Genomic DNA, 23,078 nt, shown 5'->3' with positions numbered 1-23,078 from the left:
CCTACAGAAAGCAGCTTCATAAAAGCAGCTGAAAACCTAATGTGCTTGCTATTTGCAGAGATTCCCAACCGAGAAGGCTTACTTCATTGCTAAAGAAGTAGCGACCACGGAACGAACATACCTGAAGGACCTTGAAGTCATCACATCGGTATGTTTACTTGAGCATTACTCACGGAACACGTGAAGCTCTGGTCAGCAGTAGTATTTCATCTGCTCCATTTAACATCTTAGCTGTTCCATGCTACTTTCATATTCTGCACCCTAAGTATTCTCTGCAGTGCACAGGGGTACAGCTCTAGGGAGAAAGTAACACAAAAAAGCAGAAAATAGAGGTTTGCGCTGTGGTTAGTAACATGCACTACAAAACTGTATCAAGTTGAGGAACTTGGGACACAGTTCAGTTATTTTTCTCTTGCTCTCATACTTTGTGGTTGTAATTCCTAAAAATGCCTGTGGGTTTTCAATGACTTCTCTTAAAACCGAAGTAGCTCCCTAGGGGGACATACAAGCGTTTTCTCCTAGATTAAACGCTCTCCATTTAACATGATATATTGTGGAGTACCTATTGGAATTATTCTGATTTTTCAGGAAGTGAAACTGTTAAACTAGTCATTAATTTGTAGTATCTGCTCTGATTGTTAAAATCACCAAGGCAAACATGTGCCTCCTTTGCACACACTCCCAGAGTCCCCTTTAACTTCTAGGAGTACTGTGCACAAGATTTGGCCTTAAATAACAACCGTCTGTAAAGGGGCACTGGATCCAAAACCTTCATGGTGTTTCAGCAGCGATGCCAGCTCCAGACCACCCATCTCTCTAATCACCCGCTGTGTGAAACAGCGAGGTGCATTGCCTCCTCCTGCGAAGAGTGTTGTGGCAAGGAGGACGTGCTGCAGGCAAGAGTCTGTTGGTAGCAGCTGGGAACCAGGGAGAGACACCTTCTCCCCAGCTTCTCATCTGTTCCAGGAGCCCACGTGGCAGGTGCAGTTGATCTGACGCCAGCTCAGACATAACCCACATAGGCTGGAGCAGCATGGTGGTTAGAGGCAGCAAGATAGCAGTGGCTCCTCTGCTGCTGATCCTGGCTTTTTGGGGAAGGCCAGCCAAGGAGGGAAGAGGTGAAGTTCTGTGGGACAGTGGTCATCGCTGCACTCCCAGCAGCAGATACGCTGTTTTCATCTGTTTCACCCAGTCGCTGCAGAAGCAGAAAGTTTTAGCTCTTCGAAGCTAAACCCCATGTCCCACCCTGGCCTTGATTCTTGTGGTAGGCAAATCTGAATTTGCTGTACCGCCAAGAGGCACAGCTGGCTCTAAGCTGATCATCAAGCCTGTCAGCTGTGCCCCGCAGATGGACTGGCCCAGGAGGCCAGCGAGAATGAACAAGTCATTGGAAAAGGTAGAAGGAACGCGTGTTGCAGTCTTCACAGTTTGGCACTGGCCTTCCTAATTTTTCCTACTAGCGTCTTGTCTTGAAGTGCAAACTACCGTCCTTCTACTTGTTCCCTTTGCAGCGTTCGTGATGTATGTGCACACAGCAACGTGGGCTTGAGTGCCTCCTGTACCGACTCCTGTCAAAGGGATTTTGGACAGAACTCAGCCAAAGAAAATGCAGAGCTTAGTTTTTGTTTTTACTGGAATGTTTGCAAGTGCTGCAGGTATTGCAATACTCCTGCACCTACAGTACTTGCAAATTAGGTTTGTACTGACCAACCAGTTTGGGCTTGAAAGGAATTTTGAAGATTTGATCAATGATTGCAAAGGGGAAGGGAGTTTCTTTTTTAACTGTGCGGGGCCTGACTGCTGCTAAGAGCACCAGTTCAGCATTTAGGAGTGTCAGGGGTAGCCTGAGTTGTATTCCTAGTGCCAGCTAAATAAGGTCCTTACTGGGCCCAGGTGTATTTTGGTTAGGTGTATAAAGACAGCAAATAATCATACCTGCTGCATTCCACCCCCCAATAATTTTGCTTCTTTTTTCTTTGCAGTGGTTTCAGAGTGCAGTGAGTAAAGAGGATTGCATGCCCGAAACACTGAAAAGTCTCATTTTTTCCAACTTTGAACCTTTGCACAAATTTCACACTGGTTTTCTCAAGGAAATTGAACAGAGACTTGCTCTGTGGTAAGACTGCCTTTTATTTAGCTGTGTTATTTCATGCAGTTTAGCATTTTTGCATTCCCTTTTTGCTAAGTCTTTGTGATCTACTGTGGTGATTGAGTTGTGAAAGTCACAGATGTTGGTTATGAACGGACTGGGTATATTGAATCATGCTTTGCTCATGTTTATACGACAGACTCTGTTGCTTGGGTCTCTCAGCCAGGTACAGACAAATGCAAGTGAGACCCTAATTTTCTCTTGCCAAATGTCACTGTTTCTGTATGGCGATGGTTCTGAAAAGCGTGTTGCAGGCAAGGCTTATCGGTAATAAAGAGGGAGCAGCGAAGGACCGAGTCCTGTTTCTTTAGGCTGGGGGGTCGGGGATTTCGGAGAGCAGCTTCCTATTCTGCAGCACCTCAGGTTTGACCCTCTCAGGGTCTTACAGTGCACTCTGCAATGTGACAGTGTGTTAGAAGAGGACACTGGACTGAAAAATTATCTATCCTTAGCATAATAGTCATGGTAAAACATGGCATTTTTGTGAAATAGCTATGAAGTGAGTAATTTTTCCCTGGCAGGACTCTTAGTTCATTTGAGGACTGATACCTGAGCAGAGGCAGCACACAGAAGGCCTCTCCTGGCTCTGGTTAAACCTGTCCGGACTGGATTGTCTTGCTCTGTGTAGGCATTTTTTCTGTGTCGTTGGTGCTGGGAGCCCAGCTTTTCCTTCTCCGTTAGAAAAGTGACAATGGAAAATCACGTGAAAGCAGAGCAGGCAGACCCGATGAGTGCTCATCAGCTGAATGCCTCTCTTTAACTAATTAATCAAAACACAAGCAGAACGCAGACTGCACGAGTTCAGCTCTCGCTTGTGGTGTGACAGCAAGGTCGTTGAATGAGAGCACAACACATTGCAGACTAGTGCTGTCCAAACCCACCCCCACACAGTTCTGGAATTAGTGGGTATTTTCTAGGAAGAGGAGAATGCGACAGTGCTTCCTAGAGCTCACATCCCCACCCAGGACTTTGTGGCTGATGGCTGACACACGGTTTTGCCTGAGGCAACGTGCTGCACAGCAACACTACCTCCTTCTCCCCTTTTGCACTGGGCTGCTACTCTTTTAATCCAGTCGGGATTCTTACTGGTGTTAATTGTTTTCCAATAGGGAGAGTTATCGCAAGTATGACAAGAAGGCTCTTTCAAACGTTATTAAATAGCGATTATTTCTCCATCGATGGTGTGGGATTAACAGTAGTTGGGGTTAATCCCCAACTAGTTGGGGTGAAGTGTGCATGGTGAGTAGAGGAAAATTTATAGGTAGTAAAAGGCCAAGTTCTGCTCTCTGTCAGACCGGTCTAATGTAGTGAGCTTGCTGGGTGCTGATCACTGGGGCACATGTTGAAACAAAGATTCCCCCTATATCCTTCTGGTTGCTGATGGTATTACCGGTGTATGCCGACCCCCTCTTCATGTGTGATGTTCTTCAAAACTTGGGTGATGCTGCAGTAACAGCCTGCTGTGGGAAGGTGGCATTGTAGTAAGGGGGGGGAGAGGTATGTTGAAAGAAAGAATTAAAGAATATTTAAGCTTTTAGATTTTCCATGGTTTTATTTTGTTCCTACTTTTTAGTTAGCTTCCTTTAGAGCTGAGTAAGCCTTTTGTTTTCAAGCTTTTCCTTGTGTCCTAAGTCTTTGGTTTCACAGAGCAGTAAATCTCAGCTTAAGGCTGCTAACATCATATTTTTACTGCAGTAACTCTATGATATCAAGTGCTGATCTGCTGCAAAGTTACTTTGCAATCCAAATTTGCTCAAAAATATTCTGCTGAGGTAACCGTGTCCCAGCTGGGCACCTCGCTCTGACTTTGTCAGCTCAGCCATTGCATGTCCTTCCACAGTTAGCTTAAAGCCACTGGGGATTCTCTGTTGGCTGCTCTGATTCATTTGGCAGAAACACAGTCATGTTCCTGCCCCTGGTCCGCATCTGCTTTGCAACTAATAGTGTGGGTTTACCTAACGTAATACCGCTGTTGTAGGCGGTGTTTGCTTTTGAAGCTGTGGAAGATTTAAATGCGTTCCTTAGGAAGGGAGGTGGATTTGCTGGCAGGTGTTATTTTGGAGGTGTTGGTGTTTTTATACGATGCTGCAGATGCAGAGATAAGCTGCAAGCAATAAAGTATCCTACAGAGACTACTGTTTAATTAAACGGTGAGTGACAAAAATAAACAGCCCTTCAGCACGCAGAAGAAGCAGCTGCTGGCAATGTGGTAGGGAATTTCTTCGGCAGTGTGGTCAAAGTCACATAGTTCAGTGTCCCTGCTGTCACGATTGTACCTTGTGTCTTTGGCCCCCGGCGGTTTTAAGCCAGCGGGGCAGTATTCACCACGAGGGCACAGAGCCTCTCCATCCAATGCATCGCTCCTCATGGGACCTCATTGAAATCTGGCTCATCTGCATGCGGTCTTTTACCTTTCTAGGCAGGTGGAGGAGAGAGGAAGGTGGGACACTTGTCCTGAGAGATGAGCAGGCTCTGCATTCATCAGAAGGTGGTGTGTCCTACGAAAAAAGGCCCTTTGAATGAAAGGGTTGTGGGCTTCTTCAGGCTACTGGAAACCCCCAGGTGTGTTGTGGGAGCTTGTCTGATAGGAGGAGCCTCTATGACCAGTCATCTCTGTTCCCCTGATGAGTAAGATCCTGGATTTTACCAGGTTGAAGTGGAGTTCAGCCTGCTCTCTCTGCCTAGACATCAGTGTGTTTGTCTAAGGTTTGTTTCAAACCTTTGTGCTACTTGTTGGGAGCTCCCTTAGGAGGCCATTCCCTGGTCTCTTAGGACTTGGATCATGTTGAAGCTGATGCCCTGCAAAAGAGCTGTCAGGAGAGCAAGGCAAGGGCAGGATCACACGTAACAATTGTTAGGTGGCTCTGTGCTTTTTAATTTGTTAAAACGTCTATGGACTTTTAGTATTTGACTCAGAGAAGCTCAGGTTGTGCGCGTTATTAAAAGCATTTCTGGCTTGCTCAAAGCCTTCTGAACCATTTGAATCTGCTGTCCAAGGCAGGCTGTTTGCTACTGAACATCTTAAGGGCTGGTATCCTTTTGACCCAGGTGTAGATTCTGGTGGGTCTGATTTGTTTCTTTCCACAATTCACCTGTATTTCTGTTAGGACTGTATTTCATAAGAGTGGCAGATCTCAGTGTCTAGAGCATCGTGAGAAAGCTTTTAACAAGACAGGAATTGATGCTGACACCAGTAGCCAGCTGCACAATCTAGGACGTTGCTGTATTTTTCACAGCCAGAGTTTCTTTCTGGCCAGGAACCTGAGCAGATTCCTGGTGTTTTTATTGCACAGCTTCCTAAGATCGGTCATTCCATGCTCTGGTCACTGTTCCTGCCCAGCCTGTGCTGTTGCTGCGTGAGCAGCCCGTGAATCTCCTCGGTTGCCCCAACTGTGCTGAGCCCTCTGTTCACAAGAGTGACCGTGTTCCAGAGATGGAGTGAAAATACCCCACCAAAGGCCCCGTGGTTTGAGGAGAAGGAAGGATGGATGAGCTTCAGCAGAGACAGGAAAGCAGGCATGGGGTTCTGCCCTGTCATGCAGCGAGGGAGGAGGAGGAAAAAAGAGAAGCTGCTGGAGGTGTGGGAGAGGGAGCAGTGTACATCTGTCCTGGGAGCAAGTGCCAGGAGACCTGTGTCTGGCACCCAGTATCCTGGTCCTGGCTACCAGGATTCACCCAGGTTGCTGCACAGCAAGGCTTTAGGTGCAAGACCAGGAGTTTCCAACACATTTTGTTGGGAGGAAATATGGGAGGTGTATCTCAGTCACTTAAAGCTGGCTTCTATTTCCCAGGGCCTGAGAGAATTTATGACAGGGAGGAAGAGGTGTGGGCAGTGCAGGCAGAGCATGGTATGCTCTATTAGCATCTGTCCAATTGAATCTGAGAAGTCTGGTGAATCTGGTGGACGAAAAGCTGGACATGAGCCGGCAGTGTGCACTGGCAGCCCAGAAAGCCAACCGTATCCTGGGCTGTATCCAGAGAAGTGTGGCCAGCAGGTTGAGAGAGGGGATTCTGCCCCTCTACTCTGCTCTGGTGAGACCCCACCTGGAGTGCTGCGTCCAGCTGTGGAGCCCTCAACATCAGAAGGATATTGTCTGTTGGAGTGAGTCCAGAGGAGGCCACGAAGATGCTCAGAGGGCTGGAGCACCTCTGCTATGGGGACAGGCTGAGAGAGTTGGGCTTGTTCAGCCTGGAGAAGAGAAGGCTCCGGGGAGACCTTATAGCACCTTCCAGTACCTGAAGGGACTACAAGGAAGCTGGGGGGGACTTTTTACAAGGGCCTGTAGCGACAGGACAAGGGGTAACGGGTTTAAATTGAAAGTGGGGAGGTTTAGATTGGATATCAGGAAGAAGTTCTTCCTGGAGAGAGTGGTGAGGCACTGGCACAGGTTGCCCAGAGAAGCTGTGGATGCCCCCTCCCTGGAAGTGTTCAACGCCAGGCTGGATGCCTTATCCATGTCCTAGGAAGAAAAGGCATAACGTACTTTCCAGAAAGGCAGGCGGATTCATCTTCTCCCAGGGAAGGCCGTAATTTGACTCCTAGTTCACAGGCACTTCTGAGGAAAGCTGCTACACAGCACTGCCAGATGTGGCTGACAAATGTGCAAAAAACCCCTCTTAGATCTTAGCATATGAAAGGAGAAGGCTCAGTCAGGATTTATGGAAGCCAGTTGGAAAACCTGTAATAAAAAGCACTCTGGGAGGGTGTAGGAAGATGAGCTGAATGTTGATTTATTAACTATTTTTTGTTTGGGAAGTAGTACTTCAGGTCAGGAAGAACAGCCTAATAGACAGTTTATATAAACATGGCAGCAATCCTTCTCTGCCTTCTTCAAGTGCTGACTATACAGCTGGGTCTGTGTGCCTGCTGAAGAGGGATGAAGAGAACTGTTTCCAAAGTGTCCGATGTACAGAAACAAAGAACGTGTTGTAGTACGAACCTCAGCCACGCAGCGCCGATTCCCGAGGCAAAGACACGAAGAGGGGTTGGTGCCAGCGCATCGCGCTCGCTTCCGAGAGGTCGGTGCGTGTCGCTGAGGTCACTTTTTGGGTACTTCTAGGGATTAGAGCCATGCTGCACCCAAAGGAATTTGAAACAGTGGGACAGAAATGGCTTTGTCCAGGATCTGTTGGTCACACCCACAGCCATGTTACATTCATCTCCACAGCCCGCCCAGGCGGGATGTGCCCAGGGTCGCCTCTGCGGAGGTGCCACGGCAAGGTATGGACCACAACTTGTGTTTTCAGCGTGTTTCCATGCAATGGGGTTGCTGGCTTTGATCCCTTACCGTTTAAAAGCATTACTGACACATGCTTGCTGTAGGTTGGGTTTCTCCCACAAGGCAAGTCAATGTGTGCACGCACCCCAAAGGCTTGGTGGGGCTCTGGGAAGCTTTGATGGCTTTAGTGGTACATTTCTTAGCCTCTGAGCAGCATTCTGTGCACCACTTACTGTGGAAAGGACAGCCGCAGCGTTGGCTGGCATGGGCAGGGCAATAAAAGGCACTGAGTAATAGCAGAGTGTGAGAGAAGGAGAGGGTCTTCTGCTTTTCCAGCTACGAAATATTCATCTTATTTAAAAGGCAGTTATAATGCAGAATGCTTAAGGTATTTCTTAACATTAGAACTTTAGTTAAAAATACTCTTAAAAAAGTCAAAAGTGTCTAGGTACTTAAAGACAAACTGTAGCATTCAGGAGGGGAGATGTTGTTCCTGCATTTGTAGCAGGTCACACGCTGCAAATATCATTTCCTACAACTGAAGTTTTTTGCTTCAATTGAAGGGCTGCCATGGAAGTTTTTCTGTTGACCTAGGAAAAAAAAAAATCTCCGTTGAGATATCTTTCTCTCCTTCTTTGCCTTCCTGCCATCCCAATCAAATTTCTGTTCCTTCCACTAGCATTCTTTGGAGGATTGAGGACAGTGTGGGCTGACTTGAGGTTTCTTTCTATTCATTTTTCAATGATGTACACTGGGAAGGTTACATAATTCGAAAATCCAACATAGCTGCTCGCGTAGCCCCTGTAAGCAGAGCTGGTGGCTGTTTTACTAATACGTAAGGTAGTGTCTGAGTTTCCTATCAGGTATAAAACTTGGTCTCCTCTTTGCTTGCGGTTGTACACTTGCATTATGGTAAAAAGAAAGAGACTATTTGGAGAAAAAGGGGAAATGAGTTTATTATAGAATAGTATCTCCACTATTCAGTGTGATTTTCAGTGAGTGTAGACCTCCACACACAATGTCAGGGGCGTGAGGGCACATTATGTGTGAGGAAACCACCTCCTATATCCTGTATGGAGCTGGGGGAAAAGGGAGTGTCATTAATCAGCTCCTGATGAAAATTCATAAGAACCTAGTCCCTGAGCTCCATCCCTTGTCGCTGGCAGATAGATACCATGTTCAGACAGTGACCCGTGAAAACAAGGAGTAAGAAGAACAATTTGGCCATTGATGCACAACAAATGAGCAGCTTCTGCCTCCCCCTCCTCTCCCCCCCAGCAAACTGAGTGTGGTTATTCAAAACGTACACCATGGGGAGAGCTCTCCTCTCTGCTGCTGTGCTTGGGGCTGTTGAAACAGTAAGACATCATCTGATGGGTTGGGTGTTTGGGTTTTATTTTAATATTCTGTGTCTTTGGGTGCTCTTTTCTTGGGGTTTCTTTTCTTGTTTACTCAGGTTGTGCGTGTTGAGGAGGGGGGGAAGAGGGCAGTGTTGTGTAGGGGGTTACTGCAGGGTCCTAGCAGAAAGCAGGGATGGAGGATGGGTTTTAGGAGACAGATGTGAAGCCGTGCCTGGCTTCAGCTTTCCCTGCCCCTCTGCTCTGCGTCACAGCCTCCCTGCGTATGCACCTCTATGCGTATTTCCCCAGTGGGAAAATCATCTCTGTTGCAAGATGCAGCATTTGTGTGGAAATAAATAAAACAAAGCAGGGACAACAGCTGGAACAAGGAGCTGTACCCAGCCATCACATTTCTGGGTTTCCTCAGGGGTTTATTTCTTCCAGCAGTACGCGCCTGCCTGCAGCACACGTTATCTCTGTTGGCCTGGGCTGCGGGCTCTGCTACGATTCAGCTCTTCGCTGTTCAGCCAGCAGCTGGAGAGAGAGTGTTGCTTCAGGGAACCCCCTTTTCTCCCTCTTTGTCACTCCGCCAAGATGCAGAGTAAGATTTGTGAGCCCTCAAGCTGTTTAAAAAAGAAAAAAAAAAGAAGCCTTGGACCGGTCTGTGGCCAAAACCAATGAAGGGGAATGTTCCTGGTGCTTTCTTGTGACTGATGTGATGAGGTGCTGTGCAAGCAGTCAGTGCTGAAGAGGGGCCAGGGGGTCAACTTTTAGGAAATAAGGACCTGACTGTTCAATGAACAACTGCACTAAATGTTAGCTGAAGATCACAAAGTCAGTGGAAACACTCACTCTGACTTAGTAGGCTTGGGGTCAGCCTTCAAGTGGCTAGCTATTAGGTAAGAAATTTGCAACGAGTATTCCAGCCAACTTGTATTGTAGCCAGGAGATCAGAAAAGCAATTTCTATTTAGAAATAGCAGCCTATAATGATGTACTTAATATTTATCTTGGCAGTAAATCAGAAAGGTACCAAACTGCTGAAGCCCATTAAAGTAAATCTGATGTAGAGACATAAAAAAGGATCCAGGCAATGCCAGAGAGTTAGAGAATAACACATAAAGCAAGAATTCTAGAGATAATTACCAAATACCATGTCGTTACTAGCAGCAGCACAAATCCATCTGGCTTTGACATTTCTGGGATTGTGCGCAGCAGCGCAGCGGGAACCATTTGGGATGGGATGCTGCATGCTGGCTGCATGGGTGGAGGGCGACTTTCCCTTGCATCCTGCCAGCGCCATGCTACTGCCTTGGACTTCACATGGTTGTGGTTTTCAGTCAGGGGGCGCTTTGATACGCACAGCTTTGAGCAGAGCTGTAGTGGCTGGAAAGTTTTATGTACAACCTCTCAGAGGGAGTCTCAGTGGGGAGAGCTGCTGAGATGGGTAGGACGTGGGGGAAGGGAAAAGCAGGGAAGAGCATAGGGAGGAGATGGCTTGGCAGACAGAGGCTTCTTGGAGAGAGTAATTGGACTTTTATCCTCAGGTAATGTGGAAACCGCAGTCTTGTTATGTCTCTGTGCATCTCTCTTGTTCCTTGCAATATTGGGCATATTTGGAACGTGGCAATGTTGCTATAATGCAGTGCTTTTTGCAAAACTGGCAATGCTAATTAAAGTTACCATTGACACAACCCAACTTCCTACCCCAGTGTGACCTTTGGGTTCAGAAAAAAACCCATAAGTCTTGTTGAGAACTGTATTTTTCTTGCTTAAATAGACATGTGAGTGCCTGGGAGACTTAACACAACGGGAGATAATTAAAGACAGTCTGTGAAACTGGATATGGCTCAGATGAACATTGAGCGAACCCTGGTTTATCATCTGAATCTCTGTTGGAGGATAAAATAGGAGATGTTACTGTGGAGTGTTCATAACCGTGCCCTCCACATTTCCCAGTTAGAAAAGCACACAGAGAATGAACATAACCATCTTTAACTTCACGAAACAAAATCTATGTCCAAATATGCATCTCTTCATGTAATCATATGGATTTTTAAAAATTAAAAAAAAAAAAAGTTTAAGTGTCTTACCAGTTGAAAGTATATTCCTAACAGCAGCGGCATCCTCTATGATTTGGTGAGCCTGGGACCCCTCTGGCTAAATTGTTGGTACTAAGGAAAGGAGAGATTTACCACCTGGTTGTCCGCTTATTCCTTCACTGCACACAGAATTTTCTTTTGAAGTGTGAACCACTGCAAGTGGGTGAAAAACAACAGATCCATTTACTAGTAACACAGAACAGAGGCTGTGTTATCCTTGGGTTTGTGTAGAGCTTGGTTCTGTTTCTGTGCTCCTCCAAGGTAGTGTGGTTCCTTGGCTGGATTGCGGTTGCCCACACCACGACTGGGTCTGTCTCCCAGTACTCAGACGTGGGGCTTGAATTTTAAAAATTGAGGACGGTACCTAAAAAGCCATGCTGCAGGGAACTTGGATGCAGATTAGAAGTTGGAAAGTGGCGGGGGAGAGTTCTTCCTGTGATAAAGGGGTTGGAACTAGATGATCTTTAAGGTCCCTTCCGACCCAAACCATTCTATGGTTCTATGATTCCCCCCACACCCCCTTAGTGGTTTTCTTTTGAAAGCCTAACTTGGCTGTTACAGATCTGTAACAGTTAGGTTCTGATATTCATGACTTTTCCTTCTGTGTTTTCTACGAGATGGATTTGGATTCAGTCAGAGCATGGTACCCCGCCTGTCTCGCACATGGGTTTAGAAGCAGGAATATCTTTTCTCATCAGGAGCTGGGTTTCTCCCAAGTGGAGCACCCACCCAAGTGCAGCTGGCTGGGTGGGAGGGAGCAGTTTGCATTTTTAATACCAAAAGTGACACTGGAAGAAAATTCCTGCCAGTATGTAACACTATGAGTCAAACCCAGATGCTGGATGGATTTTTTTTTTTTTTTTTTTGACCCACTGTCCCTTGCACAAGCAGAAAGCTTTTTTACAGGAGGAACACCTGTGGGTCCTATTTTGGGGTGCAATCCTTGTTTCTGAACAGAATTGTACTTCTGCTCTAAGCACACTTACTGGATTTGTACGTCTTCCTTTTTCTCAAGCCTTCTCTGCTGTGTTTAAAATGCCAGAAATTTTCTTTAAAGGTCTGATCCTTCTGTAAGTGCCTGCCCTCTCTGTTAGCAGTGCAAGGCAGGCTGGGCGAAGGGTGCACCGTACCTGGGAATTACATCTCTGTCAGGAAGGTTCCTCATGCGCTCCCGAGTGAAGGAGCGTGGGGGTCAGGAACTTAAAAGAAATGAGCTCTTGAGTTCCATTCTCTCAGAAGTGATTATGCGGTTTTATTGCACGACTGACATGTGGGATATTTCTGTTGCTGACAGGGAAGGCCGCTGTAATGCTCACATTAAAGGCGATTACCAAAGAATCGGAGATGTTATGCTAAAGAACATTCAGAGTATGAAGGTAGGAATGATCCTATAATTATTAAGCTTTGACACGGATTAAAATCACTGTGCTTTTTGTTTTCATGTGATGCTGCCTCTTGTGCTCGTTCTTGCCAACTGTAATCGAAGCTTATGCTATAAAAGTTCCCTTTGATGAAGTATCAAGTGTTTGGTGAGCCCTGAGATTTCAGACTTGCTAGCTGATTTTCAGTTGCCCAGCCCCTTTCCTCAATCCCCTCTCCAAATATAGGAACAACAAACACAGTAATTCAGGAACATTTTGTTTCCATTTTTTTCTTACAAACAAGGCAAAACATCAGGATTTGTATGGCTGAAGGGACTGTTCAGACACCAAGCGTGCCTACTTGTGCATCCAAATGTAAGGTGTTAAAATACTGCAGGATCATTGACCATAACCTAGATATTGATTCGATTTGGGAAACTCGCATTTGCGCACTATGGTGCCAAGTTAGATGAAAGGGTTTTGAATGTATGTGAATATTTCCCTTTGATCCCTTTAAAGCTAAAATCAAAAATACACTTATGAAGCTTAAATCTAGGTGTAACGTTCAGCAGACTTTGCATCTGTTCTTAGTGTGGCCGGAGCAGTATTTTCGCTGCTCTGTGTTACTGAGCAAACAGCACGGAAGACAGGCACCTGTGCAAACCCCACAGACTTCGACAGTGTGGGTGGACAACGCACAGCTCACCTCATCAATGTATCTATGTGTGGCAAAGCACGGCACTGCACCTTTCGCACCTGCATCTCAAAGCGCTTTCCTCACTGTCATCAACCTTTCCTCCCTGACTGCCACTTCGGCATTCTGCGGTTAGCAAACGTGCAGCCTTCGGTCCTTGGCTGGAGGAAAGGGCGCTTCAGTCTTTACAGCTCCTCCCTGATGTTAGTTAGCGCTAGGCTGGTCGTTCAGAAGGACAGAGAGAGATGAGGAGAGGTTAAGCGATGCGCAAGTGGTTACGCAGCGAGTCAGAAAAAGCGAATGTGGAAATCCTGATTTACAGTCCCCAACAAAGACAGCTTCGTCACCAATAAGGCAGCCTTACCCTTTCTGCAAGCAGGAACTGGTTTTTGCCCTCGAGACGCAATTTGGAGGCATTGGAAGAAATGTATCCATCCCTTCCTCCCTCCCTGCTCTCAAGAACTATGCCACTTTTCACAAAACAGGTTTTGAAATTTCAGCTTCTGACAGACTCTGCTTCGGCTCTCGGTACTTTGCAGCTTTAAACTGTCTGCCCTTCCCTGTCTGTCTGTCCCTCTGCAGCACTAGTTTAATGGCAGCGTACAGTCCTCGCTGTAACTCACACCTGTCAGTATACTTTCACCTTTGCCATTCCCCCTTTCCCATTAGATTTTGTCCTCCTTGCTCTGAGGAACACCTCCACTGATAGGCACAGATACTTGGAGGAAAGGGGCAAAGCCCAGCGTGACTTTTAAAACTGCACTGGAAACAATAAGGTTATTAAAACTCTACATATTTATCATGAGACCTGTTAAAAGATCCCAAAAAATGACACTCCCTGTTCAATTAACTTAGGAAAGATACTAAGAGCAAGTAATTAATGGGCAGCCTCTGTGGTGGTCCAGAGAGTCTGATGTGCCTTTGTGTTACTGCCTTGTGAATTGAAGATGCAGTATATGGAGGAATCACAGAATGGTTTGGGTTGGAAGGGACCTTAAAGACGATCTAGTTCCAACCCCCCTGCCATGGGCAGGGACACCTTCCACTAGACCAGGTTGCTCAAAGCCTCATCCAGCCTGGCCTTGAACACTTCCAGGGATGGGGCATCCACAGCTTCTCTGGGCAACCTGTTCCAGTGCCTCACCACCCTCTCCGGGAAGAATTTCTTCCTGATATCCAATCTAAACCTCCCCACTTTCAGTTTAAACCCGTTACCCCTTGTCCTGTCACTACAGGCCCTTGTAAAAAGTCCCCCCCAGCTTCCTTGTAGCCCCTTCAGGTACTGGAAGGTGCTATAAGGTCTCCCCGGAGCCTTCTCTTCTCCAGGCTGAACAAGCCCAACTCTCTCAGCCTGTCCCCATAGCAGAGGTGCTCCAGCCCTCTGAGCATCTTCGCGGCTTCCTCTGGACTCGTTCCAGCCGGTCTATATCCTTCTGGTGTTGAGGGCTCCACAGCTGGATGCAGCACTCCAGGTGGGGTCTCACCAGAGCAGAGTAGAGGGGCAGAATCCCCTCCCTCGACCTGCTGGCCACACTTCTCTGGATACAGCCCAGGATACGGTTGGCTTTCTGGGCTGCCAGCGCACACTGCCAGCTCATGTTCAGCTTTTCATCCCCCAAGTCCTTCTCCGCAGGGCTGCTCTCAAGGAAGTGGCTTGGCTGTAGGGAAGGTATAATTCTAGTAAGGATGTCCCAAATCACAGGAGATGGAGTTGATTAGGAATGTGTCAAAAAGCATAAGCTTTAGATCAAGGCAAATTCCTCTCAAGTGCCATCAGTGTACACGCATTCAACTTCTTGTCGTTGGTTAATATTCTGCTGTGTACTGGGAGACTTTATTTGGCTGCTCAGAGAAGCTCTGCATCCTGAAGAACCAGTTCACCTTTTCCAAAACATAAATGAAAGCCCCTGTGTTAGTTGTTCAAAAAAATACCACTGGATTATTTTTAAGGGGAATAGTGAATGCCTGGGATACTGGGACCTAAATGTAGTTGCATATTTCACGCGAACCTCATTTGCTTGCTGGTGCGTAACTCCCCTGCTGCCAGGGGGGTCATCTTAGAGGCTGCGCTAAGGAGAAGACGACCTAATCCAAGGATGAAGAACTCTAACATACCCATTTCTGCTGGACAACTCTGTTTTTTGCATTTGTTGGCATTCCCAGGAGTTCTCAATAATAACGGGTGAGCAGAAGCTACAAGTCTGTTTGCCTGCATCTCAGTTTCCCAAAAGCACCTAGGGGAATTGGGGCAACTAAATCCCTTCAATCTCCTAGAAAATCCCGTTCTGTTTCCCAGCTCTGCGTTCACATTGTCTGTCTCTCCGTTACACCTTCTGGCATGAGCCCTGTTCGCATCATCTGGATGCCCCATCCCTTGAAGTGTTCAAGGCCAGGCTGGATGAGGCTTTGAGCAACCTGGTCTAGTGGAAGGTGTCCCTGCCCATGGCAGGGGGGTTGGAACTGGATGGTCTTTAAGGTCCCTTCCAACCCAAACCATTCTGTGATTCCATGATTCTATGATCGTCTCCTCGCCTTTGCTTTTCTCACTGATGCCAGACAGTTTTGTTTACTTGTACTTTTGTTTTACAGGGAATGCACAGGGGGTCTGGGGTAGGTACTTCAAAGGAGCGATGCCATTTCTCCTTTCCAAGTTAATATCAGAGGCACTGTGTTGTAGAGTGATTTTGGTTTGCAAAATTCCAACTATTGTGCTGGTTGGAATTTTTTTACCCTGCAATAGGTTTGGGCTGAGTCAGGTCTCTCTCTTTTTTTCTGCCTATAAGCAACTGACAATTCACCTGTGGAAGCACAATGAGATTTTAATGGAGTTGGAGAATGGGATCAAGAACTCTCGCAAGCTGGAGACCTTTTGCAGGGATTTTGAGCTACAGAAAGTCTGCTACTTGCCTCTCAATACCTTCCTTCTCAGACCTTTACACAGGCTTATGCATTACAAGCAGATAATGGAGAGGCTTTGCAAGCACTACCCACCAAGCCACATAGACTTCAGGGATTCAAGAGGTGAGTGAGAGAAAAGACACCAGTTCCTGGAGCTGAGGAACGGCATCCAAACCCGTTGGGCTGCATGGCTGTACAAACACAATTCTTTTTCGTTAAGCCTACGCTGGAAGAGGGCTGAGTTGCAAAATCCAAGCACTCGGAAGACCAGAAATGGTAGGATTAAGGTTGCTCTTGTATATGCGTTATGCCGCAGTCTGGACAAACACTTGGAAGAGAAGTCTGCTGGGGGGTATTAAACACAGGAATGACACGCAGGTCAGGAAGTCATTGAACTGAAACCAGTTGGGAGGTTGAGAGGGAACACAGGGAACATACCATATGTGCTTGTCTTGTTCTTAGCTTTCCCGAGATCCGCTGGGAACACAGAATACCGGCCTAGGTGAACCCTTGTTCTGACCTAGTATGGCTGCTGTTATTATGTCTTTAAGTGTTATTTGGGTTTTTTTCCAGACACAGTTTGCTCTGTTGCCATTTCCATGATTTGTTTCAGGATCTGAAAGCTGCCACCATGGGTTTTTTTTTTTTCCCAGATGTGAAGAAGTTTTCCTTGTGTAGTCTGAATTCCCTGCCTTCTATTTCTTTTTGATAATTTATTTTATTTCCTTTCTTTCTTACCCCCATCCCCCACCCCAGTGTAAGCCATATACATTTAAAAATACCTATGTTATCTATACAGCTAGCACTCAGTGCAGATCCAGGGAAGGACTTGGGTAGGGAGCAGTGCTTGGCATGAGTGCTCCCAGCCGTAAGGTGTTAGCTGGTTAAATTCCATCAGATGCTGTGCGGTGAGACCCACAGCACACAAAATGCGGAGGTAGCTTGACCTGTAGCAGTAGGAAAGTCAGTGCTGCATGACACAGACTTTTGCCTAAATGTAGCTACCGCCTGAACGATCTCAAGGGGTGCAGCATCGTTTCTTTTAGCCACAGCAAGATGGTGGGGATGATGTGTCTATTCCCACCTCTCCAGAGAGCGCAGCAGCTATCAAAGGCTTGATTCCTGCTCCTCTTTTGAAATGGATATGAACTATGAACACAGGATTCAAGGGTGAAAATAAGAGGGCACAGTGGGACTCAGGGACACCATCACTCTGGGATTAGTCTCTTACTAAGGTGTTTGCGGATTTTTGTTAAAGGCCAGAGTGTAAAGCAAAAAAAACCCAAAACCATAAATTGGAGATGTGATTGTGAATCCTAGCAGAGAGCACAGGTCTCCCACTAACGGGTGGACGAACAGCGCACCGAGCAGAGGTAAGAGGGAAGAACCACTGCTGCTGTTCCGCTGACTGTAGTGTTTTAACACAAACGGCTGTAATCACTCCCCCAGCGCAGAAGTCCATCGATCAGCGTGTTTGGCCCACGCGCAGACGGCCCGTCTGTGTAGGTGTATCGAGGTTGGTGCTCACGCTCATTTTGGCACAGGGTGCCAGTCCATGAGCCGCTGCCCCAGGAAAGGCCGAGTGCTGAAGGGATTTTCAGCTCAGTTCCCAGAGCTGACTTAGGGTGTTGCTGGCCCAGCAGAAAGACAGGACATGGGAAGCAGATCAGCAGCAGCCTGCTCTTGATATGGCTTCTGCTGCCACAGAGTGGGACTTCCTAGTGTCTTCTTCCTCACGTGTTCCACCTGATCCTGCTTCACGCAGCAAAAATCCCCTTCGATGACGGAGATTTTCCTTAGGGAAATCACTCCCGGATGTTAGGTCACTCTGTGTTGGTAGTCTTTTTGGAGAGGATGAGGTAGAGCTGTGATGTAACTCAGGGTCACGCAGCCCTTTTAGTTGTCCTCATGGCAAGGACTGAGGACAAACCCCAGGATCACAGGGTTTACTATCTGAGATGATACAATAAGTGATGCTGCCATTTCCTGGTGTTTTCAAATATCGACCTGACCCAGTGTGTTGCAGGCTGTGGAAAAAATACATTTTTTTTCAAGCATAGAGAAGATGCCTGGATTAAATGGAAATGTAGGAAATTAAGTCCTTAGGAGAAGCCATTCATCAGCGCTCTGAATGGACTCGAGTATTCCTACAAAGTTCCTGTGGCTAAAATAAAGCTTTTGGCTGGGGAAATAGACTCACTCTTCACTACAACACTCCACTCTCTCCACTCCATAAGGTGATGTCTGGAATTCCTGCGTTTTTTAGTCTGCCTGAGTAGCTTTACGCTGTGAAGGAGAAGGGTAACACCAGAAGGGGGATGTTCATGAGCTGGGTGCTGCGGACAAAAGCCGTCTTTTCTTTTTGACCATTCCTGTACATTTTTAATAAGCATTTTATGGTGGTTTTTTTTTTTTCTTCCATCTAGCTGCTTTGGCTGAGATTTCCGAAATGGTGGCTCAGCTCCACGGCAATATGATAAAGATGGAGAACTTCCAGAAGCTGCATGAACTCAAGAAAGACTTGATAGGCATAGACAATCTGGTGATCCCAGGGAGGGTAAGTAGCAGAATTGTGATCAAGGTCTGAGACAGTTTCAAAGCATTAGGTGTGGTTTAGGAACCTGTTTATTAGGAACAACTGTGAAATTGCTTTTCCTCATATGAACCTTTTTCTCTCACCAAAAGCTATCTAATGTAAACATCATACCGTAGAAAAGAGTGGCCTTTAAAGTGGGAAGAAGCAATCACCTTCATTACCTTTTTACTGATTTCATTAGGTTTATCTTATGTATCGATTTGGACAGTTGTAGGCAATTCCAAGTACGTTACAGAAGAGGTGCTAAAAATGTAGTATTTATGGCTGCATTCAGAGCTTGAGGAGTTGCACATTTCCTCATTTCTAGCTGCCCTTAATTATTTTTGGTTCTCAACCCTCGATGCTAGAGCCTGGCAGATTAAAGGAAAGCAAGGCATTTGTGCTGGAGGATCTTCAGCCCTTTCATGAGGTCTGGCTTTGAAACAACAGCCCTGGGAACGAGCAGACTCTTTAGTCTACATGTTATGTCAGTCAATAATTTTTGAGACAGTGTTGCCATCAGTAAACGCTTTTAATTGTGTTGTAAAAATACCAACATCTCTTTCATACTTGTCATGATGTTTTGGGGGTTTTTTTGTGTTTGTTTTTTTTTTTAAACCTGGAGGCTTATTTAAGAACAAATGAGCTACAGGGTGGGGATTTATAGCCTTTTTTTACTTTTCTGTGTGCACGTTTCTGTGCGTGCAAACTTGAGATTTGTCTGATGGTGAAGCAATTTCCTCCCCGCTCCCCTGAGTTTTGTGTGCCATACGCAGAAAAAGTATTGGTCGCAACCGAAATGCTGAAGAAAGCGCATCGCTGGATTGTTCTTGCCCCTTATGCATTTCTGGGAAACAGCTTGGAAAAAACCATGAGTTTTGCACTCAACTGCAAATATGGCAGCACTTGAACGCTGCTGCAGCTGGCCAGACCACTGCTCAGTGAGCCTGCTTGCCACTCCATGTCCATGTCTAGTGCCGCAGCGGGGTCATGGCAGAGAGCCAGCCTGCTGAGAGCTCTGGGGTCCAGTTCACTTAAAGATTCAAACATTTAAAAAAAGGGATTTGACTTTGATGTGCCATTGGGAAGGCAGCACCAATCACGGGCACTTCATGATGTGTGGCCGTTGCCCAATCCCTCACTTTGCCTCTTCCCTATCTCCCAAGCCGCTGCCACAGCTCATGCCTCCTTCCAGTGATCCACAGACCGTCCACTTCCTTGGCAAGCCCCACCGGACATTTCACAGCCCGTGCATCTCTCTATCATATGAAATTAAATGCTGTCATTGGTTGTTTCTGCTACCCTATTCTATCATTGAACAGTTTGGGTTGGAAGGGATCTTAAAGACCATCTAGTTCCAACCTCCCTGCCATGGGCAGGGACACCTTCCACTAGACCAGGTTGCTCAAAGCCTCATCCAGCCTGGCCTTGAACACTTCCAGGGATGGGGCATCCACAGCTTCTCTGGGCATCCTGTTCTATTTAAAGACAGAGCAGTCTTCCCCTGCTAGGAAGTTCAAGAATGCAGCAGAGGAGGCGCAGAGGTTTTGCCTACTGAGGGAAAAAGCATTGGCCACCACAGTCTGGCATATGCCCAAGATATGCTCCTTTCCAGCCCTTCAGCCACTCTTCCAGCTCCAGCTGAAGTCTGTGCCACAGCACAGGCCAGTGCCACTGCCAGCCATGGCTGGGATTGCCCAAACGAGGCTGGACTCTTTTTCTTAGAGGAGAAGTCTTGTGTCAGGCTGGGGGTTCAGCTCTCTTAAAGGCAGATGTAGGTAAGCATCCTCCTCATGTTGCCTCAGACCAGGGTCTCTGCTGCCACCAAGCTGGTTCCTGTACTGGACACATAAGCACCCCATGGCTGGTTGTGCTTGCAGGTTGCAAAGACCTGCAGCTCCAGATTCGTGTCACTTTGTGGCGTTTGCCACGGTGGTGCTAAGCCTGCTGGCGTATTTACGCCCTCTCTGAGCTTACTGTGATGCGGGGATAACCCCCTCCAGCCACTTTTCCCACCCCTCAGCCCCTGGGCAATGCAGGCAGGGGGACTGAACACATCACCTAAGGCGACTAGAGTCTCTCTCAACAGATCAGTCTTCGACAGCCAGTTTATTGCTGAGCTGCAGGTGATCCTGATGCTTTTACGTGCCTTCAACATGCACGATTCGGAGTAGAATGACCTTTGAAAGGCTGTAATAAATAAGTACAAACCTCTTGGCAGAAGCTGGAGGGAGTTACTAAAAATGATATTTACATGGGTTTCAGATAAGGGGAAGGGTGGGTTACAACATACTTCACAGTAAGCTCAGGAAATGCAACTTTTTGAAAGTTTCAGATGTGCTACTTTTCCTACAATTCCATCCCTTAAGCATTCTTAAACAGTTGGATCTGCATTCATGTCCTGTATTATATGACATGGACGGTACTAGGCCGGCTCACACTACCAGACAAACTTCCTCCTTTTTCTGCTGCTGCCGGTGATGTTGCGTAGCTGTCAAAGGGCCGTGCGTGCCGTACGCCCAACGGAAGCTTCTACCAGTGGATAACCAGTAACATACAGGCTGGCTTATCGTTAGTCTTTACGTCATTTGTAGCATAACAAAATACTCGTTCCAAGCTGGTGAAAGAGGGAGCTGTCTGAAGGAATCGTCGTTAGGTAGGGAAAATTTTGCTGAGTTGAATTTTCTTAAATAGAGTGAAAGGCCATGGAGGAGTTTATCCTAAAGACAGTTATGAATGGAAAGAAATTGTCCAGTAAATAAGGCTTTTAACATATTTAATAATGAAAATAAAAAGTCTTGGTGTCTGATAGTCAAGTCAGTCCTATGACCAAGTAGTCATATTTATATTTGCATAATAAAAAAAAAATCATTTTTGCAGAAGATACATATTTGCTTTGTATTTCTTTCCCACAGGAGTTCATTAGACTGGGCAGTCTTAGTAAGTTGTCTGGAAAAGGTTTACAGCAACGGATGTTCTTCCTGGTAAGCAAAAAGGCAATTTTTCCTTGTCTAATGAAATGTAACTATAGGCAGCTATTCGGCAAACTGTTAGACTCGAATTGTGAATTACAGCACGTACTTTGAAACAGCCTCCTTGAAGTTAATGTAATACGTTACCTTTGTAGCTGGTTGTTAAGAACTGATGCTTCTGTCCAAACCCAATGTTGTCTTTGTAACTACTTCTTACAAAGGTAGAACTATTTATTTTTGTATGACGCTGTGAATATCATGAGAAAATAATATCTCCCAGCACGTCGTCTTAAATAAAAGCAGAATCATTATAAAATGAAAAGTGGCACCAGGGCTAGTGATCATGTCCAGAAAAGAAGATAAAGAGTAACTCCTGGTGATATGAATCATAATCCACACGATGTTCTCAGGACTTATAAACTAGTTGGAGAAAGTCCAGAGGAGGCCACTGGAGCCCCTCTGCTGTGGGGACAGGCTGAGAGAGCTGGGCTTGTTCAGCCTGGAGAAGAGAAGGCTCCGGGGAGACCTTGTAGCACCTTCCAGTACCTGAAGGGACTACAAGGAAGCTGGGGGGGACTTTTTACAAGGGCCTGTAGTGACAGGACAAGAGGTAACGGGTTTAAATTGAAAGCAGGGGGGTTTAGATTGGATATCAAGAAGAAGTTCTTCCCGGAGAGGGTGGTGAGGCACTGGAACAGGTTGCCCAGAGCAGCTGTGGATGCCCTATCCCTGGAAGTGTTCAAGGCCAGGCTGGATGAGGCTTTGAGCAACCTGGTCTAGTGGAAGGTGTCCCTGCCCATGGCAGGGGGGTTGGAACTAGATGGTCTTTAAGGTCTCTTCCAACCCAAACCATTCTGTGATTCTTTGACATGTTGCAGAACCAAGTTTCTCCACAAACCATCCAGTTTCAGTTCACGAGTGCCCAGCACATTGGTGGATCTGCCTTTACCTGGAGATACTTTTTGGAGGATACTTTTCTTGCACTAGGAAAGATTATCTCCTCCTGCCATCACTCACAGCATTTTCAGGTTACAGCAAACTCCCTCGGCCTCCTCTCTTGCCTTCCTGGCCAGCCGACTTGATCCCAGGCCCCCATCCCGCTGCTGCTCAGCCCTTGGCGCTGGGCACTGGGGTGCCCCAGAGAGCACACAGATTTTACACTCCAGTGTTACAGGGGAAAACATTAAAGAGTCAGTGCAGCATGGCAGGAAAATATGTCCTTGGCTTCTTGTGTGCAGAAGGTGGAGACAGTGAGTGTGTGGAAGAGCTTGTGATTGCAGTAGGTTTGACAGGACGTTTGACAACCTTTCAAATGAGCCCAAGATGTAACTGCTAAATCTACCCGAGGAGGATTATCCTCTGCCTTTAAAGGCACTAAGAGGAAGCCTAAAGAACATGGTGCGTTTTTCCTTGCACATCACAATTCTTGTTACCAGCTGCTACCTCAATATTATACTTGTATAAAACACTTTAAAAACTGAGACTAGACTCTGAAGTCAGTGTTAGTTTTTACCACTTGCTCGTGCTGTCAAAGAAACCTTTGGTCTGTCTCAGGCACCAGAATCTTTCTGGAGGTAAAATCTCTGGTGTCGGTATTCTGGAACTCCAAAGACATGTGTTATCATCATGGCAAAATTAAACCCCCCTCTAGCGGCCAATCCACAAAGCTTCACAAAATATTGCTGTCGGGTTGCAGATGGGAAAGCCCTGTTTCGCACCACAGAGCATGTTTTTTTCTTGGTGCAACTGTCTGGTTTGAGAACAGTATC

General features: G+C 46.5%; 1 protein-coding gene across 1 annotated transcript in view; it reads left to right on the top strand.

Annotated features, from left to right (window-relative positions):
* Positions 1 to 23,078, top strand: part of FARP1 (FERM, RhoGEF (ARHGEF) and pleckstrin domain protein 1 (chondrocyte-derived)) — a gene marked incomplete at its 5' end in the record, with an annotated part of 62,948 nt that overhangs the window by 29,977 nt on the left and 9,893 nt on the right. Inside the window, 6 exons of the mRNA XM_010161846.1 lie at positions 59 to 148; positions 1,983 to 2,116; positions 12,104 to 12,185; positions 15,648 to 15,885; positions 18,189 to 18,319; positions 21,253 to 21,321. Coding sequence (XP_010160148.1) covers positions 59 to 148; positions 1,983 to 2,116; positions 12,104 to 12,185; positions 15,648 to 15,885; positions 18,189 to 18,319; positions 21,253 to 21,321 — 744 coding nt within the window. The remainder of the gene's footprint in view (positions 1 to 58; positions 149 to 1,982; positions 2,117 to 12,103; positions 12,186 to 15,647; positions 15,886 to 18,188; positions 18,320 to 21,252; positions 21,322 to 23,078) is intronic.

This window comes from Eurypyga helias, unplaced genomic scaffold (genome assembly GCF_000690775.1).
Source record: "Eurypyga helias isolate BGI_N326 unplaced genomic scaffold, ASM69077v1 scaffold1482, whole genome shotgun sequence".
NCBI lineage: Eukaryota > Metazoa > Chordata > Aves > Eurypygiformes > Eurypygidae > Eurypyga > Eurypyga helias.
The sequence above is the reverse complement of the archived record's forward strand: the minus strand, read 5'-3'. Positions and strand labels throughout refer to the sequence as shown.